Here is a 17,273-nt window from a genome sequence, read left to right as displayed (position 1 = left end):
ATATTCCTTGACATCTCTCAATGGGGAGTCTCTGGCCTCTATATAGGCCTCATACATACAATACCATGGGTCATTACCATGGTTCTCTCAATACCATCTATCTAATACCATGGGATTTACATTATAGCTAACTACTTGTGGTCCCTTACATGATACGGGTTAACCACCTTATTTATTACTATGGCCCATCCCATTATTACATTATTCCCTTGGGTACCTCCCTTTGTACCCCATATTATCCCCCCTAGGTATACTACATTCCACCCTCAACATGTTTTGTCCCCGAAACATTGGAATAACACAAATAATAAGATCTACTCAAAAGAGTAGTCCACTAGTACCATGCATGTGCATCTAGCCATCCTAGAGAAAGGTGAGCTCTCGATCTAGCTGGTGCCTCACTCGCTTGAGATGGAGGTTGACCTTGGCGGCTCTTCTGTGTTGGTGCGTAGTAGGTGGATCGTCGCCCCTCTCTATCTCTCATGCAGGGGTTGTTGTCCCTGTGCTTAATACTTTGCCATATTGTTGGTTGTTTTCTTGCGAGGTGATGTGGGTGGTGATATGCTGAAGTGTTAACCAACGATGTATCTTTCTTTAGTTCACCACCTAATGGAGCCTGATTGGTATCTGGTACATGTTGTGGTGCCTGCTGTTGTTTCTTATCTTCCAATATTACTTCAACCACTGAGTCCTCATTTGATCTATCTGTACCTATAACAGTTTCTGCTTTAGCCTCCTTGGAATCTACCTGTTTTTCTTGTACCTAGTTTGATGTTTGTGTTTGGTTGTCGACCATCAAAGGCTCATCATATAATGTGTAAGTGTCATTAGAGCTTTGTGCTTCTGCCTCCATAGTCTCTACTTGGGTCTTAATGGAAATATCCTGCAATGTAATTTTCTTCTTTTTATAATAGAGCTTCAGGAATTTCTTCTGCACATTAATATTAACAGTACCCACAGATTCCATCCAAGGATATCCCAAAACAACATCCATGTTATCCATATCTGAAGTATAAATGTCACAGTGAAACACATACTTATGCATAGAAAGATTCAAATCCTTATAAACTTGAACATCCTCATTATCAACCTATATGTTTTCAATTTGTTTTGCTGGAACTTGCAATTTTTTTGCCAAATTAACATTGATAAAATTATGCTTGCAACTAGGATTTATAGACACGATGATATTCTCCTTCTGAATCAATCAATGAACCTGCAATAAGGAGATACTAGTAGAAAATAACCCTTTAGGTTTCTTGGTTTCCTTCTTTCCTGTACCGATAAAATCCTTGCTAGGTTTTGTGGTTTTCTCCTTTCTAGTATGAGACCATTTGTCCAAAGGTAGTTCTTCTATTACATCAGCGCTACATAACCTCAAAAACTCACTGTAAAGTGATTTCCACCATATAGCAGCCTCATCTTTAAAATACTACCTTATTTTGTCCTTCCAACACCCTGGGAAGTCAAACTTACTACATGCTATAAAATTTTCAATAGAAGACCCATCATTTTTTCCTGTAAAAAACTTATTGTTATAAGCCATGAAGACGGTTTTTGAAAACAAATCGCTTACTTGAAGAAAATTTGAAATGGCCACAATTCTGTCAATATTGCTCAGAATCCCTGTTATGACCTGTTTTCGGAAATGGAACAACCATTTTGCATCTTCCCATGTGATAGAAATCCTGATCTAGGAATTGGAATTTCTGATTCGCACTGCAACTGTCTCGCCGTCACAAAAAATTTCTAAAAAAATAGTTGATTTTAAATCAATGATATCTCCCTCATCCGAATTCCGATTCAACTGATTTATTTTTTGAACTTGGGTATTTTTCACAGAAAATCGAGATCTGCAATTAGATTTTACAGATTTTGCACCAGAATGTACATATCTGCTCCACAAACTTGCTGCCCCGAAAAATGTCTGCAACCCAACAGATTTTTAAATAAGCAATATCTCCCTCATCCGGACTCCGATTCGGCCGATTGTTTTTTTTAACTTGGGTATTTTTTCACAAAAAATCCTGATATGCAATTAGATTTAGCAGATTTTGCACCAAAACGTATAGATCTGATCTGCAAACTTGCCGCCCCAAAAAATTCCTGCAAAAATAAAAAAAAGTATTCTCTACTTTGCCCAAGAAAGTACTCTGATACCACTTGTTATAGATCTAATATGAAAATATAAGACAATAAAAATATACCCAAGAAATAATAAGATCTAAATATAGAAATTCTTATTTATTGATCAAACCCTTAAGGTAGGGCCACACCATACATTCACTCCTTAATGAAGGAGAACACTCCACAAGCCATATGCATGTTCATACAATATTCTTTGACATCTCTCAATGGGGAGTCTCTAGCCTCTATATAGGCCTCATACATATAATACCATGGGTCATTACTATGGTTCCCTCAATACCATCTATCTAATACCATGGGCTTATTACATTATTGCTAACTACTTGTGGTCCCTTACATGATATGAGTTAACCACTTTATTTATTACTATTGTGCATCCCATTGTTACATTATTCCCTTGGGTACCTCCCTTTGTACCCCATATTATCCCCCCTAGGTATACTAGACTCTCCCTTCCACCCCCAACTCTCCCTCCTACCTCCACCTTCCTCTATTTCTCTCTCACTCCTCCTTCCTCTATTTCGCAATCCCTCCCTCCCTCACTTAGTTTGTGCTTCACCAAAATCCCCATCCATCTCTCTCTCTCTCTCTCTCTCTCTCTCTCTCTCTCCCCTCTGTATATCTCTATCTCCCTCCCTTTATTCTTCCCTATCTCTTCCTCACCCCCTCCCCTTAAATTTTGTTTCCATCTCTCTCTCTCTCTCTCTCTCTCTCTCTCTCGACATCCATCTATCTCTCTTTCTCCCTCTCTCTCATTTTCTCCACATCCATCTATCTCTCTCGCTCCCTCTCTCTCTCTCACACACACACAATCCCTCATTCATAACATTCCCCTCCAATTCTATCTCTCTGTTCCTCCTCATGTCAACCATAAATATCTCGTTCCTTCTCCCTTCCCCACCCTCTTTCCTTATGTCTCTCACTTTTCAACTCTCACTCTTTCTTCCCTCACTAACCACCTCATTCTTCCACACCCCCCCAATTCACTCTCTCTCTCTTGTCCCCTTTATCCCTCCCTCTCTTACCCTCCGCACCCCCATCTCCAAAACCCACCTCAACCACTTCCCATGTGTTAAGTCCCTAACAACATGAACATGTGTGTGTTCCCAATGTTATAAACATGAACACATTTTTGGAACACAAACACATTATTGACATTAAGAATACAATTTTTCATTTTATTTTTTTTCTTGGTGGGAATCCTACATGCATGGAGACTTGGTTACTTTAGATATAGGTTTCCGATAACAAAGCTAGTGGTTTGGACTACAAATACATAAAAACATTCATTTTTGCAAAAACCACATATATAGCACTATCCTTGATTGTAACCACCCCTCCCATATCTACCGACTTTCACCAGCTTGCCAAGGTAAACATGAGAGGAGGCACTACTATAACATGAATCAACCTCCTAGAGCACATTAAGGAAATGCATTTGAGAACATGAAACCTTACTGACCTTCCTCAGGTGCTACAACACCCATAGGAGCTAATCAACCACTCTAGGTGCCCAAACTCTGATTCAACTTACCTTTTTAGTGATATAGACTTTAAGTCACTTGCATAACAAGGAAAGCCAATGACTGTAAGCCTCCAGTCCCATGGATAACCCTACCTTCCAGGGACTGTAGCTTAGATATCCCAATTCTGAGCATGCGACCCCGGAATCTGAGCCACTTTTTCAAGGCTAGTACCCAGACCTCTACCCAAAATTTGATATAACTTTCCAAAATGATGAATGAAACAAGGAGAAAGACATTAATGCAAAACTTAGTCGATAAATTAACCCAACCAGACCTAACCATGATAGACATTCCATCGAACTCATTTTGAACGCGTAATCTACAAGTCATAAATGCATATTTGAACATTGATAAGGTGTGATTCCCTCTCATAATAGCTAGAAAACATCTATTAGGTCATGCATTTGATAACCATTCATTTACAAATCAAAACATGTTAAGATCCATAACTAGAATTTTTCATGAAATCATGTTTATAGCCAAAATATAACCAGAATAATAACAATGATAAAACAACCATCAAAGCTGCATAATAAAAAGTATAAATACTTATTAAATACAAGAGGAAAATAAATTTCATTAGCATATGCAAAAACCAACCAAGTCAGGGACTTCCACGTACCACTTGACCATATATTGGGCTGAACCAAATCTCTCTTTTAGCCAATAACCCTCATGCCATATTCCAAGCATGAATGTGGTATCTCATGGAAGAAACCAATAAAAACCAAACCAAGGCTTCCAGAAGCCAAACCAGCTCAACCTTCAACAAGCGATTCCACCTCACAGTCAAACATCACTAACCATCATGATATCGGTCTCCACCCAAGCTGTCTAGGGCTCTAGAGAGTTTGTTCAAACCCAGCTCCAAGACTATTAACTCAAACCACAGTTACATAAGGCTCCAGAGAATTTGTCCAACCAAGTCTCCAGGACTAGTAACTCAACTCACCAAGGTCTCCAGAGTGTTTGTCCAACCGAGGCTTCCAATAATAGTAGCTCAACCCAAGTTGTTCCAGGGTTCTACAGCGTTTCTCCAACTAAGGCTCCAAGAGCTAATAACTCAACCCACATCCATAAGGAATATGAGCACCAATAAAAAACAATCAAGTGGGAAACCCTCAATACCATGTCTATTCAAGAAATGTCAAGGCTAGGAAAACCACTGTCACTATAGGCAATCCTCCATTCCAATGACAGATCATAACCAAATAACCACATGCATTTAACATGCATGCCAAAACTAGCAAGGAAACCATACATGAAACTCGATACCTCCAAAGAAAACCTTCTATAGTTGATAATATCACTATCCCCTTGTGCTTTCCTGTTTTTCTTTGTCTTCTTTCTCTATGTCCAATTTATGTTATGGTTCTCCAAGCATGCTCCGAGATTTCTCTAAGTGTGCAAGTGTATTCGAGAGAGAGAATAGAGAGAGAGCTCCAAGATAACATGAAAAAATTCTGTGAACTAGTCCTCATAAGCATTTTCATCATTGATGCCTCTATTTTCTTCTGTTTCCTCCATTTTTCATTCAATTTCCTTCACATTCAAATATGTGACCTTTCATCTCCTTTTTCTCCTATTTTCCTTTATTTCCATAAATAAAATGCCAATTAATGCCTCTTTTCCTTTTCCCATTCCTTTTCGAGTTTCCATTAGACATAATAAACCAAATAAACAACCACTAGGATGTTTTTCCCAACATTCAACTTGGAATACATGTCCCCTTACTTTCGTGTTGTATTTTTTTTACCATGGAAAATCAACACATTCATAGAGAATCATATGTGTAGATTATATATATATAGATAGATAGATAGATAGATAGATAGATAGATAGATATTACTAATTTAATTCTCTTGACATATATCAAAATGTTAAAATACATTCCTCTTTTGTTTCTACTATAACATTTTGGGGCCTTAACCATTTGAAAAAAATATATAGAGTGCACTAGAGGACATTAAGACATATATTTTAACAAAATGAAAGAATTTTTTACAATGGTAAGACCCTTTTAGGTTTCACTAATGAAAGGAATTTTAATTTAAAGGATATAATAACTTTCATAATTTAAAAATATACTTAAAATTAAGATTATAAATTTTTGAAAAATAGTTGTGCAGAAAAACAATCTATTCTCTACAACATAATGGAAACATATGCATTATATTTACATGAAAAATATCACATCAATGCGAAGGAGACTCAAAATTCACATAGGTAAACACAATTTCTATAAATAAAATTATATATTTGAAAATAAAACTAATTTTCTTATGTTTCATCATTTTACACCATATTCCAATTCATTATGTATGTACATATAATCATCCCTCCAAGTTGACATATTTGTTTTTTCTATGTTTGCATTGCCACCAATGCATGATGAGAGACTATCATTAGCTTGCACCCACCCATATCCTAATGAAATGTGAGTGAGTTAACTTTTTCCTATAAAAAGGTGTTAATCCTATACCTTATTTCAACCCCAAACAATTATTTTATGCTTATAGAACATTAACACTTTTGATTTTGATATAGTTGCAAAAGTGTCTTTGCATTGGACCAATTCCTTTTTTAAACCTAATCATCACCAAGGATAAAAGAGCATTTTTCATGAGGTTTCTTCATTGTTAATATGAACTATTATTTATGAAAGTGTGGATTTATATAATATGTGTGTGTGGGTGACATGTATGGTTGTAAATAGAGTGATTTATTTATGCTCTAGCTAAAGTCCATCTTTCCCTGCCTGTTGTATTTTCCTATGCGATTGGCTCACTACTTTTCTCTTGTAGTTTTCTTTGTAACTTTAACATGGTTGAATTGGAAGAGAGAAGGAGGCACACTCAATTATAATATGTTCAAGGAGTAGATAAATGTGTGGGCTCAGTTGGGATCTAATCATTAAATCTTTGATGTGATTTTCTAACATACAAATTGGATTTTGGGGATAGGTTCATTGGTCCAACTATAAGTGAGCACGTGATAATATTTAAGATAGGCTTGCCATGATTTATTCCTCTAAGGAGTTTATATTGTTTTCCTAATCAAGCATAGGGTGTGAAAGGCTAATATTACCTATTATAGATTGTATGAATTTCCCTTTTACTTCCACTATGAATCTTGGGGATGTCATGCCCTGTCACACTGCACTCCCCTTTAAATTCAATATTTTCCATATTAAGTTTGAGAATAGTTGTGCTATGGTTTCTAAGGTGTGGAATTTTAACATGAGAATTTAAATTAATATTGGATGGATACTATGGTAAGAACAATCCATTATGAAAATTTCCAAATAAGAAGAGTTCGAGTGGTCTAGAACTTGGAAAAGAGACAATTAGGAGAGGAACATTTTGGTTGAAATGCACACATTCAATAAAAATATGTTCATAATCTTATTTTATAGTAATAATAATGCTATAGTAAGAAGAAACTAAGGATTACCACACATTTTCATTGATGGAGGAATATCATGCACATGGAGATATCATTTGTGCATATTATGATGAGTTAGATAACATGATGAAGCAATGAATTTCTCCATTGATGACATTAACTACATGAATCCTTCCAAAATAATAAAGGCACTAAGTATGTTTGACAATGTTCTAGTGTAAGGTTATATGTAGAATAGGAAGACATATAGGTTTCATTTTCAAAAATATATTTTTAAACTATCCTTGTAAAGTAAAGTTATGGATTCCTAGGAAGTGTGTGATAAGGTTGTCTTACCCAAGTTGTGGAGCATGTTTAGTCGTGTTTATAATTAAAAATATTCTTTTTGGATTATTAAATAGAATGAAAATGTAAAACAATCATTGGTGGTATTCTTAATGAGATGATGAAAAACCTTCTTGTCAAAGTCATAATATTGAGGAGTGAATGAGTTGCAACATAAATAGTTCGACCACAACACCGTAGTTTTATTCAACACAAGTTCATTTATTACATTATGTTGACGTATAGGGAGAGTATTGGGTCCTAAATATCCACGATAATAATTTTTTTGATAAGAATTGATTATGACAATTCCTATAATAGGGTTGGTTGTTCTTTCATCATAGATATATTTTCTTAAATGGGATCTGGGTTAGGCTATTTCTCCATGGTGAAGTTTTTGTTTTCTAACACTTTAGCCATTGTTCTTATCAATGGTATATTATTAAATAGAATTTTTTTAAAAATATCTAATCCAAGGGTTTCCATGTTGTGTACCTTTGCAGAACAAATTTTGTACACACTATCTGAAATGCTCTAGATATATGCATAAATTGTTCATCATTATATCATTGTAGAGACATTAATATGGGTGTTGTAATAAAAGGGGTCACTTCCTCTACTAATCAATTCATTCTATTACCAATACAACGAAATTGTGTTTACTGATTTCAGTACCAAATACATAGAGATTTCTTACTCCATCTTCTACGAACAATTAGCACATTCCAACCCTTTTTATGTTGTTGTATATTTTGGTTTATTATTATTTATTATTTTAGTTCCATTCTTTATATTGGAACTATTCAATCCACTTTCTCTTGACCATTATGTTTTAGCTATCAATGCTTTACACTATCTTATTGTTGTTAGTATAGCTCAAGACCAAGCTAGAGGCATCTCTTCTCCCATAAGAGAAGGTTGTGAAAAAAACATTATCGATTATACTCTCAATAATTTTGCATACAAATTAGTGGATGGAACTCTAGAGTGTTTAATTATTTCTTGCAGTATAATTGGGGCCATGGTTAATGATCTAAATTCACTTTCTAGTCGATTGATATCAAATACAAACTAGATTATATGAGACACCCTTAGCAATGTATGACATTAAAGTTTCCCTCTCCATTGTAAGGTGTACTCAAGTTTGTCGAAACTTCAATAGAAGATTTTGTAACAAGTTATAATTTTATAACAAACGTAAAACAACCCTCGATATATTCTACATCTACATGTTAACCATAAATATTATGTCTTTTTGTTATTTTTATTTCTACTAAATTTAATTTTCTAAAAAGAATCTTAAAATGCTTTTTATAATTTATGATATCATAAAGTAAAAATCGAAAAGGAAAAACTACTTCTTAATAATTATTATAATAAAGAGAGAGAAATTTATTTCAACTTTATTTTGTTGAACATATATAAATTTGTGTGTATATCATATTTTGGCTATTGGGAAAACATATGATAATTTAGTTACTAAATTAACAGTGGAGAAAATCATAACTATTGCTATTTCTTTATAAGGAAAACCATGCCACTTCGAATTATCTATTGTTAGTCTATAAGGAGGAAAGTTTTCACCCTTGGGAGATCCTTTTAAATCTTGGATTGTTAATCCATACAAAGAATACCAACTCTTAACCAAGTAAAAAAAATTAAGTCATACTCCAAAACCAATGTAAATTATAAATTTATCTTTTAAACATTTTTCTTTTACTTAATTACTAAATAAATTATAAATAAAAATGATCCATATTATCATCAAACATTTTTATTATAAAACACTTTATTAATCAATCTATTCGTTCTGACTAAATTAGTGAAGTAGGTTAATAAAGGATAAACTTAACTTTTTTTGGATGGTGTTTTAAATTAAAAATATATATATATTGTTAGTATTAGTTTGATTATGATTTTTGAAAACAAAAATATACTCAATAAAAATAAAAAAATAAAAATGTTTTTTGGCCCAAGTTTTAAGTTTTCTTTTCTTGCGAAAGAAACTTGTATTCTCATTATAAGTAAAGAAATACCATCTCAATACAAAAAAAAATCATATGAGTGTATACCAAGGTATACAATGATTCTAGTTCATCAGAAAATATACCAAGAAAACAAATTCTTGTTTTAAATAGTCACTGTGTGATGAAAATATACCCAAATAACAATCAATGATAATAATCATACAAGATGGTCGATGGAAAGACTGGAACTGTTTAGTGTTGCGAAACTCTGCCATTGACCATAATCCTTGATCCATATGTAGGCCCTCTTTGGAAATCGGTTAGCAGTATTGTTCCTACCCCTATAAACATGGCTGCATGTGAAAGTTGTAAAAATATAATATGATACATTGAATGTCCTCCACAATATCAAAAAGTAATAAATTCTTGGGAAATTGAGTCTTGTTTAGCCATTTAATAACAACTAAAGACTCCCCAATGTACTGAAGATGTGAAAACCCCTTTTCAACAATAAAAGTGATAAGAGCACGAAAAGAATGAACCTCAAATCAATTGTTTAACCCCTGACCCAAACCCATCTTAACATGAAAGATATGATTTTAGTTTCAGTGATGAAGAAAGCCTCCACCATAGGTGGGTTCATCATCTTGAGATGCATCGTTAAAAAATCCCCATGGCCTTAATGGATTAGGATCTTAAATGAAAATAGGCCTACCAATTTGGGAGAACCATGCCTTCGAAAATGTGAAAGAATTGCCAAACCCTCAACCACAATTTTTTTCAGGTACAAACGAGAGTTCAAGAAAATCACCTTATTTCATGCTATCCAAATACCTCAAAGATCCCATGCACCTTTCTAGCCCTATCTCCATAGGGTAGTATGACCAGGGGCATCAAGATGTGTTAAGCACGTAATGCCCTGGTCCATCATAAAATAAATAAGACGTGGAGGGATAACGTGTTCCTCCATAAATCCAGGCCATGGAGCATAACCAATCCGTAAACTATTGTCATTACCAACCCGCCATGCTAAACCAAAAGCCACAAAATCGAAGGAGTCACAGAGAATTGCGTGCGAGATCAAAAAGATATTATGTCCCATCTTGATAAGATAGCACTCCTAGTCCTCTACAGATAATGGAGCAACATATTTTTGAATAATCACCTCTGTCCAGAGACTCTGGGTGAATAGAAGTCTCCATGCACTTTTTGCAATAGGGGATTTGAGAATAAAAAAATATTTTTGAGGCCTCATCACCACAGGTGCTTCAGAATAACCAACCTACTCCAACGAACCCAAGGAAAGATAAAATGTTCCATTCATCCTACCCACAAAAATTTGAAACACAACCTCTTGATTTTCTCCAAGATACACCTAGAAATCTAAGCTAAGGACATCTAATAAACTGGTATTGCTTCTTGTACCATTTTAACGAGTACCTGTCTTCCTACCCTAGACAAAAACCGAAAACACCAAACATTTAAACTTTTCTCGAACTTAACCAATATCCAATGCTAGTCAACTTTAAGATAACTATTTGACTTTAAGTGGAAACTCAGATAGTCGAACCCAATATCAAGTTCCAATATTTCATAAGGGAAAATGGATCAAATATAGACAATCTCCTACTCCTCAAAATTTTGTACAGTAATGGAGGACTTCCTGACATTGATCACCATCCCTGTCTCAACAAAAAATGATCTCATAATTTCAGCCAATATAGTTATATAACAACTTGATCCATTGCAAAAAATAAGGATGTCATCAACTAAAATAAAGCGTGTGATGGACAAGGGGTGAGCAATGACCACACCCTGAAATTCCCTTTGATAAGATGCATCTTTGATCATAAGAGTAAGACCCTTGGAAACAACAATAAATAAAATGGGGGATAAATCGCATCCCTGATGAAGACCATGGTGTCCTTGAAAAAAATGAGAGACAGAGCCATTGAGCTAGATTTCAAAGGAGATAGAGGTTAAGCACCCCATAATCCAATTTATGAAAAGAATATCAAAGCCCACCTACATAAGAAGGCGAATAAAGGACCAATTTACTTTGTCATCTGCTTTAGAAAAATAAATCTGAAAAACCACACCCTTGAATTTCAACAACTTTATACTATGCAATCCCTCCCTCACCACTCCAATGGCCTCATGAATTTGACACCCTTCCAAAAACCTGAATTTTTATTGAGCTATAACCTTCGAGAGGATAGGCTTGATCCTTCGGGAAATGGCCTTTGAGATGACTTTATAAACACAAATTTACAAAGGGATATGGGCTCGAAATCCTCAAAAGATGCAGGATTTTCAACCTTTGGAATGAGGGCAATAAAAGTCCAGTTAAAAGTGGAGAGGATCTTCCCATCCTGTTGAGTCTCATTCATAACCATGAGAAGGTCAGACACAATAAAATCAAATAAAGAAGTAAAGAATTAACATCCCAACCATCCGAACTTGATCCCTTGTCTTCCCAAAAGCTAGAAAGGATCTCTTTAAGCTCAACTTCTGATACATTCCCCATGAGGTCCTCGTTTTAACCAACATCCACAAAGCTCGGAAATAATTGTGCCACCATAATAATCTCAACAATGTTAATCCCTTGGGTCTCTTGAAAGATACCCCTGAAATGATTCATCCCCATATTAGTAAGCCCGTCAAAATTCAATATCTCACACCCCTCCTCATCCAGCATCCCCCTGAGAGTGCTTTGTAATTTCCTACCTTTAGCATGGCATGGAAACATTTTGTGTTTTCATTGCCATTGTCCAACCAAACGGCCCTACTTTGGAGCCTCCACATCTCGTCCTTCTACACTAAGATATCCTTCTACCTGGACACAAGTTTGTGATAAGAATAATGTGACTCCTATGATTGAAAGCCTTCAACCCCCAACTCATAAAAAACCTTGATCTTCTTTTCAACCTCGAATAGATCTTCTTCCTCCCTTATTCTAATACACACCACCCAATCTTTAACCACGCCTTTGATATGTTTAAGTTTGCGGGCAAATTGTCCTACATGTACACCTATACAACTATAAGGACTCCAATTGTGCTTAACTATCCTTTGAAAAGCCTCATCATTTAACCAATGAGAATTCAATTTAAAAGGAGTCATCTACGGAGGCAGAGGAATTGCCCGGACGGTCAAAAGTGGCTGGAATCCGAGCAAAACATTTTCAAAAATCCTGTAGAGGCAGTGTTTGAATCATGTTTTTGATGATGGAAATGGATTCATGATGGCAGCCTTAACCACCAATGCTCTATTCCCAAAACTTCTGTCTCCAAAAACTTCTTTACCAGCCATAGTGCTTCTGAGTAAGGTTGGCAAATTCAAATTTTGGAGGCCTTTCCCTCTGTATTTTGTTGAGTTTGAAGACTCAACACAATGTAGACACAAGGGGCTATTTGACCCAGGAATCAAAGTTCGAAATGGACTCCTAAAAGTTGCTTAAAAACACAATTATGAACCGACGTAACCATTCTACAAGCTCATGCATCCCTTCTGTAGGCTGGCGCGACCTTTCTGTCTCAGGTGCAACCCTTCTGTTGCAGGCGTAACCCACGACACAACCTTTATGTCTCATACGCGACCATTTTTCTCCAGGAATGACCCATGGCACAACCTTTCTGTCTGATGCGCGACCCTTTTACTCCTAGCACAACCTTTCTATTTCAAGCACAACCCTCCTGTGACTCAGGGTTTTGTTTTCTCGGAGCGATTTCAAGCAAGGAAAAACATAGAAATTCGAGAATTCTTTAGATCTATTATTGAAAAAACATGAAATTATGATAAAATACTCACAACATTGAGAAAATCTATAGATCAACCTCTTTTGGATGCAAAATTCTCAACAATACACAATTTACTCGATATAATCTACAATATTCCACCATTAAACTACAACAGAATGATTTTTCATCAATTGAAGCAAAAAATTTCTTAACATAAGATGATACTAGATACACCATGAAACTCCATTGAATCAATTATGAAAAGAAAAATCACTACATAGAAAATTGTTCTAGCCCTTACTAACCTGATCTACACTCTGCTTCTAAAAAATATGAGTTTTTCTCTATTTTAATGCTAATCTCCAAGTTTGAATTTCATAAACAACCTAATCCCTATTTAGTTGGCCTAACACACACCTAACCTAACAAACTCTATCACTTCACTCCTAATCTGAGCACTCCAATAACTTTTACAAACAAATAATAAATAATAATATTTAAGAGGTCCCACCGTCTTTAGTAAATAATTTTGAGGTCAAAGGTAATTTATCTCATTTGATGCTCCTGCACGAATTCAGCACCATCCAAAACTTTTGGGGCACCTAAAATCTTGAAGTTTGACAGCTATAACTTGGATTTACAAAATCCCCTACATTTTTTCAAAATATGGCCAGAATTTCCATAACTTTCACGGCAAAAAGGCAGTCTGGTTAGACTACGACAATGATTACAAAGTCCTCGAGTACCCACCAATTGATGAATAAGAGAAAAATATTGCAATGTAATTTCATCCATGAAAAATTGATCAAGCCTCTTGGAAACTTGATCCTCCCACAATCTTTGGTTCAATTAGAGGACACGGATTGAGTTTATGAGAAAAATATTTAGAAAGTGCATCCATCCTCGCCCTAGAACTTAACCATAAGTGTGTTTAACTCAATTTTTTTTATGGTAGAAATAGATTTAGCACCATCAAAAAAAGCCTTCCACACCTAAAATCTTAAAGCTCCACAACTTTAACCCACATTTTCCAAAAATTTCTCCCAAATTTTTGAAAAAAAATCCACTATTTTCAAAATAAAATCGTAACTTGGTTAAATTTATCCCTCCTTACACTATATTTAAATTTGTACCTGATGGCGATGACTTTTAAGTAAAAATTGAATCCTAAATCTGACCAACTTTAGGAGCTTCCGGGAATCCCAATCATCTATTGTAACACGATGGATGCTTCCCGGAAGCCGGGCTCATACGATCTGCTCGCGTTCCTTTTGGAAAAAGTCAAACGCCACTTTCAATAAGAACAATAGTGGCATTTATCACGTCCTAATTACAGGCTTTGTTAAGGCGTCATGACCAAATAACGCTGTCAATGTACAGTTGTACGCTTAGATGAACTGGTCGGTGCTAACAAATTTAGGTACGCGGATGAACTGGTCGGTGTTTCCTTCTTCTCATTACACGAAATACCGTGTTGAATAAGAAAATCGAATCCCTCATTCCCGGAAGCGGACCTCGCGGCAATACCTATATATATTATATCATGCTCTCCCCTCTTCTTCACAACAACTCTCTCTCAATTATCTTTTTCGACAAACCTCTTCACTTCATTTTTGAGGAAGGCAAAAGATCGGCTCCATACACTTTCTGTGACACAAATTTGCACTAGTATCTTTTGAGAACAGTTACTCTTGAAAATATGGGTGGATTCAATACGCTTCTCTGCTTTCTTTTGGTGCTGGGATTGATAAGCTCAGCCTCTACCGCACGGGCACCAGCTCCGTCCCCCATTGCAGCAGCTCCCAAGGCGTCGCCGGTTCAATCCCCAGCAGCGCCATCGCCGGCTTCGCCCGCTCCTGCGATTTCCCCTGTTTCTTCTCCCGCCTCTGCTCCGTCTAAAGCGGCCATCCCGCCAAGCTCAGCCTCCTCTCCCACTTCTCAAACTCTAGCATCTAGCCCTTTGCCTCAAGGCCCCGACACCGCTTCGCCACCGGACGCCAGCAGTGGCACTGTTTCTACCACCAGTTTGGAGAAGATGGGTATCTATGGTGCCGCCTTGCTCGGAGCGGCCACCTTGCTTCTTTAAGCTGCCTCCATGCATTATCATCTCCATGTGAAACAGATATGATGTGAAACGAAGTGGGGTGGATTAGGTACAGATGTATGGTGTTGGGATTCATTCATGTCATTTCGACCTAAGGCTGCTGATGGTTATTTTTGATTTGGATGCAATATTCTTTTTTCTGTTTCATATAGAGTGGATAAACCCCATATTCGTTGGGCATCCCTCATTCGTTGGGCATTCCTTATTGTATAATTTCTGAATATGATAATTTTTTTAAGTAGAATTATTATTCTTTATTTCCTTCAGCGTCAAACTCGGATCTGCACGGTTATAATTTAGGGTTTTGTTCATAGTTTGAATGTGGTTCATTTACATGTCACTGAATCGCATCTTATTTGAAGATTTTCATGTAGAATAGAGCACTAATTTTGTATGGGTTCTTACACAGTGGATCAGTCCAGCCAAATCATGGTTAATGTGAAATGCAATAACGTATTAATGAACGAGGATGGGGTTATGTGTTAATGAAATCGTGATCAGCATTTGGATGATAAAAATTGCAAAACTAACACTGGATCTCAAATATTGGCGCATCCATTGGAACCCTAACAAATCATCAAAAATGTAAATCTAGGCTGTTAGGGAATTACAGATTTATAAATTGCGGGATGTTGTTTCAGTAAAGTTAAGACGATGCGATTTAGATTTACAAATGGATGGATTTCCGCTACAGTAATCACAATGACAAATGGCTGGATACTAATCACAATGTCAAATTTTCCCTGCGATAACCAGCTCCTTCATAATTAATTTGTTAATTGAATGACACTAAGAATTTGGGTTCTTGTGTATTTGTCAGCCATTCTCATGGAAAACATTGTCCGCTCACTGTTAATCTGATTTTGATTTTCAAGTTTTAATAAAATTTATTAAAAACAATTAATTAAATTAATTAAGAAAACAGTTAAACTAAAAGCTCTTAGTTAATGTAAACTGAGAAATGTAATTTAAAAAAATATAAAATTAATAAAAAAACAATAGTCTTTAATAGTTTGTTTGGAGGTAAAGAAATATGTTATGTGGTGAATATCCATCCAAAGGTATATAGTTGGAGTTAAAAGTCTGTTTTTTACATCACTAGTGTGGCTTGATTTTTATTAATTAATAATAATGAGTTAATCTACATTTAGAAGTAGCAGCCAATGATAGTTGTCTCCACTAGTTGAACAACTATTTTCCATATATATATATATACATATATTCAAATTAAAAAAAAAAAAATAGACGAGTTAATAGAAAAAATAACTTTATTGGGATGAATTGAACAAGATTGTAATTCAAAAACACAATTGAACTTTTCAGATTAAAAAATTTAGACTTACAATTCTTAAAACAATCTACTCGATTTTAGACAAACTAACTAGAAGTACATCAAAAATAGTTTTTTAATAAAGATGGCTCACCTTAGATCAAATAGCGAGAGGCGCGACCCTTATAGAAATCAAGAATGGGCCTCTACGAGGACCTCCTCATCGAAGGAGAATTTATTGAATCGTTGAGTCTATTATCCAAGCTTTGAAATTTTCCAATTATCTCTTTTTCACCTTGAGGATAATCAAATCTAGCCATAGAATCCAAGGGGATCAAAAACTCCAAAGTTTGGGTACTTAACTCTTTCAGTTTCTCATGCTGCCTCTTACCTTTTTTGGAGGCAAAAATTATGGAAACTAAACTTCCCTCCATACTTATTTTGTTCATGTGGCTTTTTCTAAAATAAATAAATCATCCACGTGAGATAATTTGAAAATTTGGAGAAAAGGGGCTTTCAAAACCCAGTATGTCACGCCTCGAGGCCGGCGGTAGTCTTTCAACCACGCTTCGTGAGGTGTGGCACCACCGAACACTTTCTTTTCACCAAAACTTATGTTCGTGGACTATGCCTAACCACTTATCCTACTTAGTTTGTGTTTTGCAACCAAGTATTATTAATGTTTGCTTTATACCAATGAATACCCATACACATTCATTATCAACAACGATTATACATGAAGAACACAATTGCACAGTATAAAGGGAGGGGCAACTCCCTGAACAATG

At 35.6% G+C, this 17,273-nt stretch overlaps 1 protein-coding gene across 1 annotated transcript; it reads left to right on the top strand.

Moving 5' to 3' along the window:
• The first annotated feature begins 14,690 nt into the window (after positions 1-14,690).
• Positions 14,691-15,406, top strand: LOC149266775 (uncharacterized). Its single transcript, XM_089397423.1, has one exon. It carries the CDS (start codon positions 14,811-14,813, stop codon positions 15,195-15,197), a length of 387 nt encoding a protein of 128 aa, XP_089253549.1. The 5' UTR covers positions 14,691-14,810; the 3' UTR covers positions 15,198-15,406.
• The last annotated feature ends 1,867 nt before the right edge of the window (positions 15,407-17,273 follow it).

Source organism: Pinus tabuliformis, chromosome 6 (assembly GCF_031772625.1).
Source record: "Pinus tabuliformis cultivar Carrire ecotype Pingquan chromosome 6, CPIR1, whole genome shotgun sequence".
Lineage (NCBI taxonomy): Eukaryota > Viridiplantae > Streptophyta > Pinopsida > Pinales > Pinaceae > Pinus > Pinus tabuliformis.
Note: the sequence above shows the minus strand (reverse complement) of the source record. Positions and strands in the feature narration are given on the sequence as shown.

Coding starts and splice junctions, on each gene's coding strand:
- LOC149266775 (XM_089397423.1), top strand. CDS start 14,811: ATGGGTGGATTCAATACGCTTCTCTGCTTTCTTTTGGTGCTGGGATTG.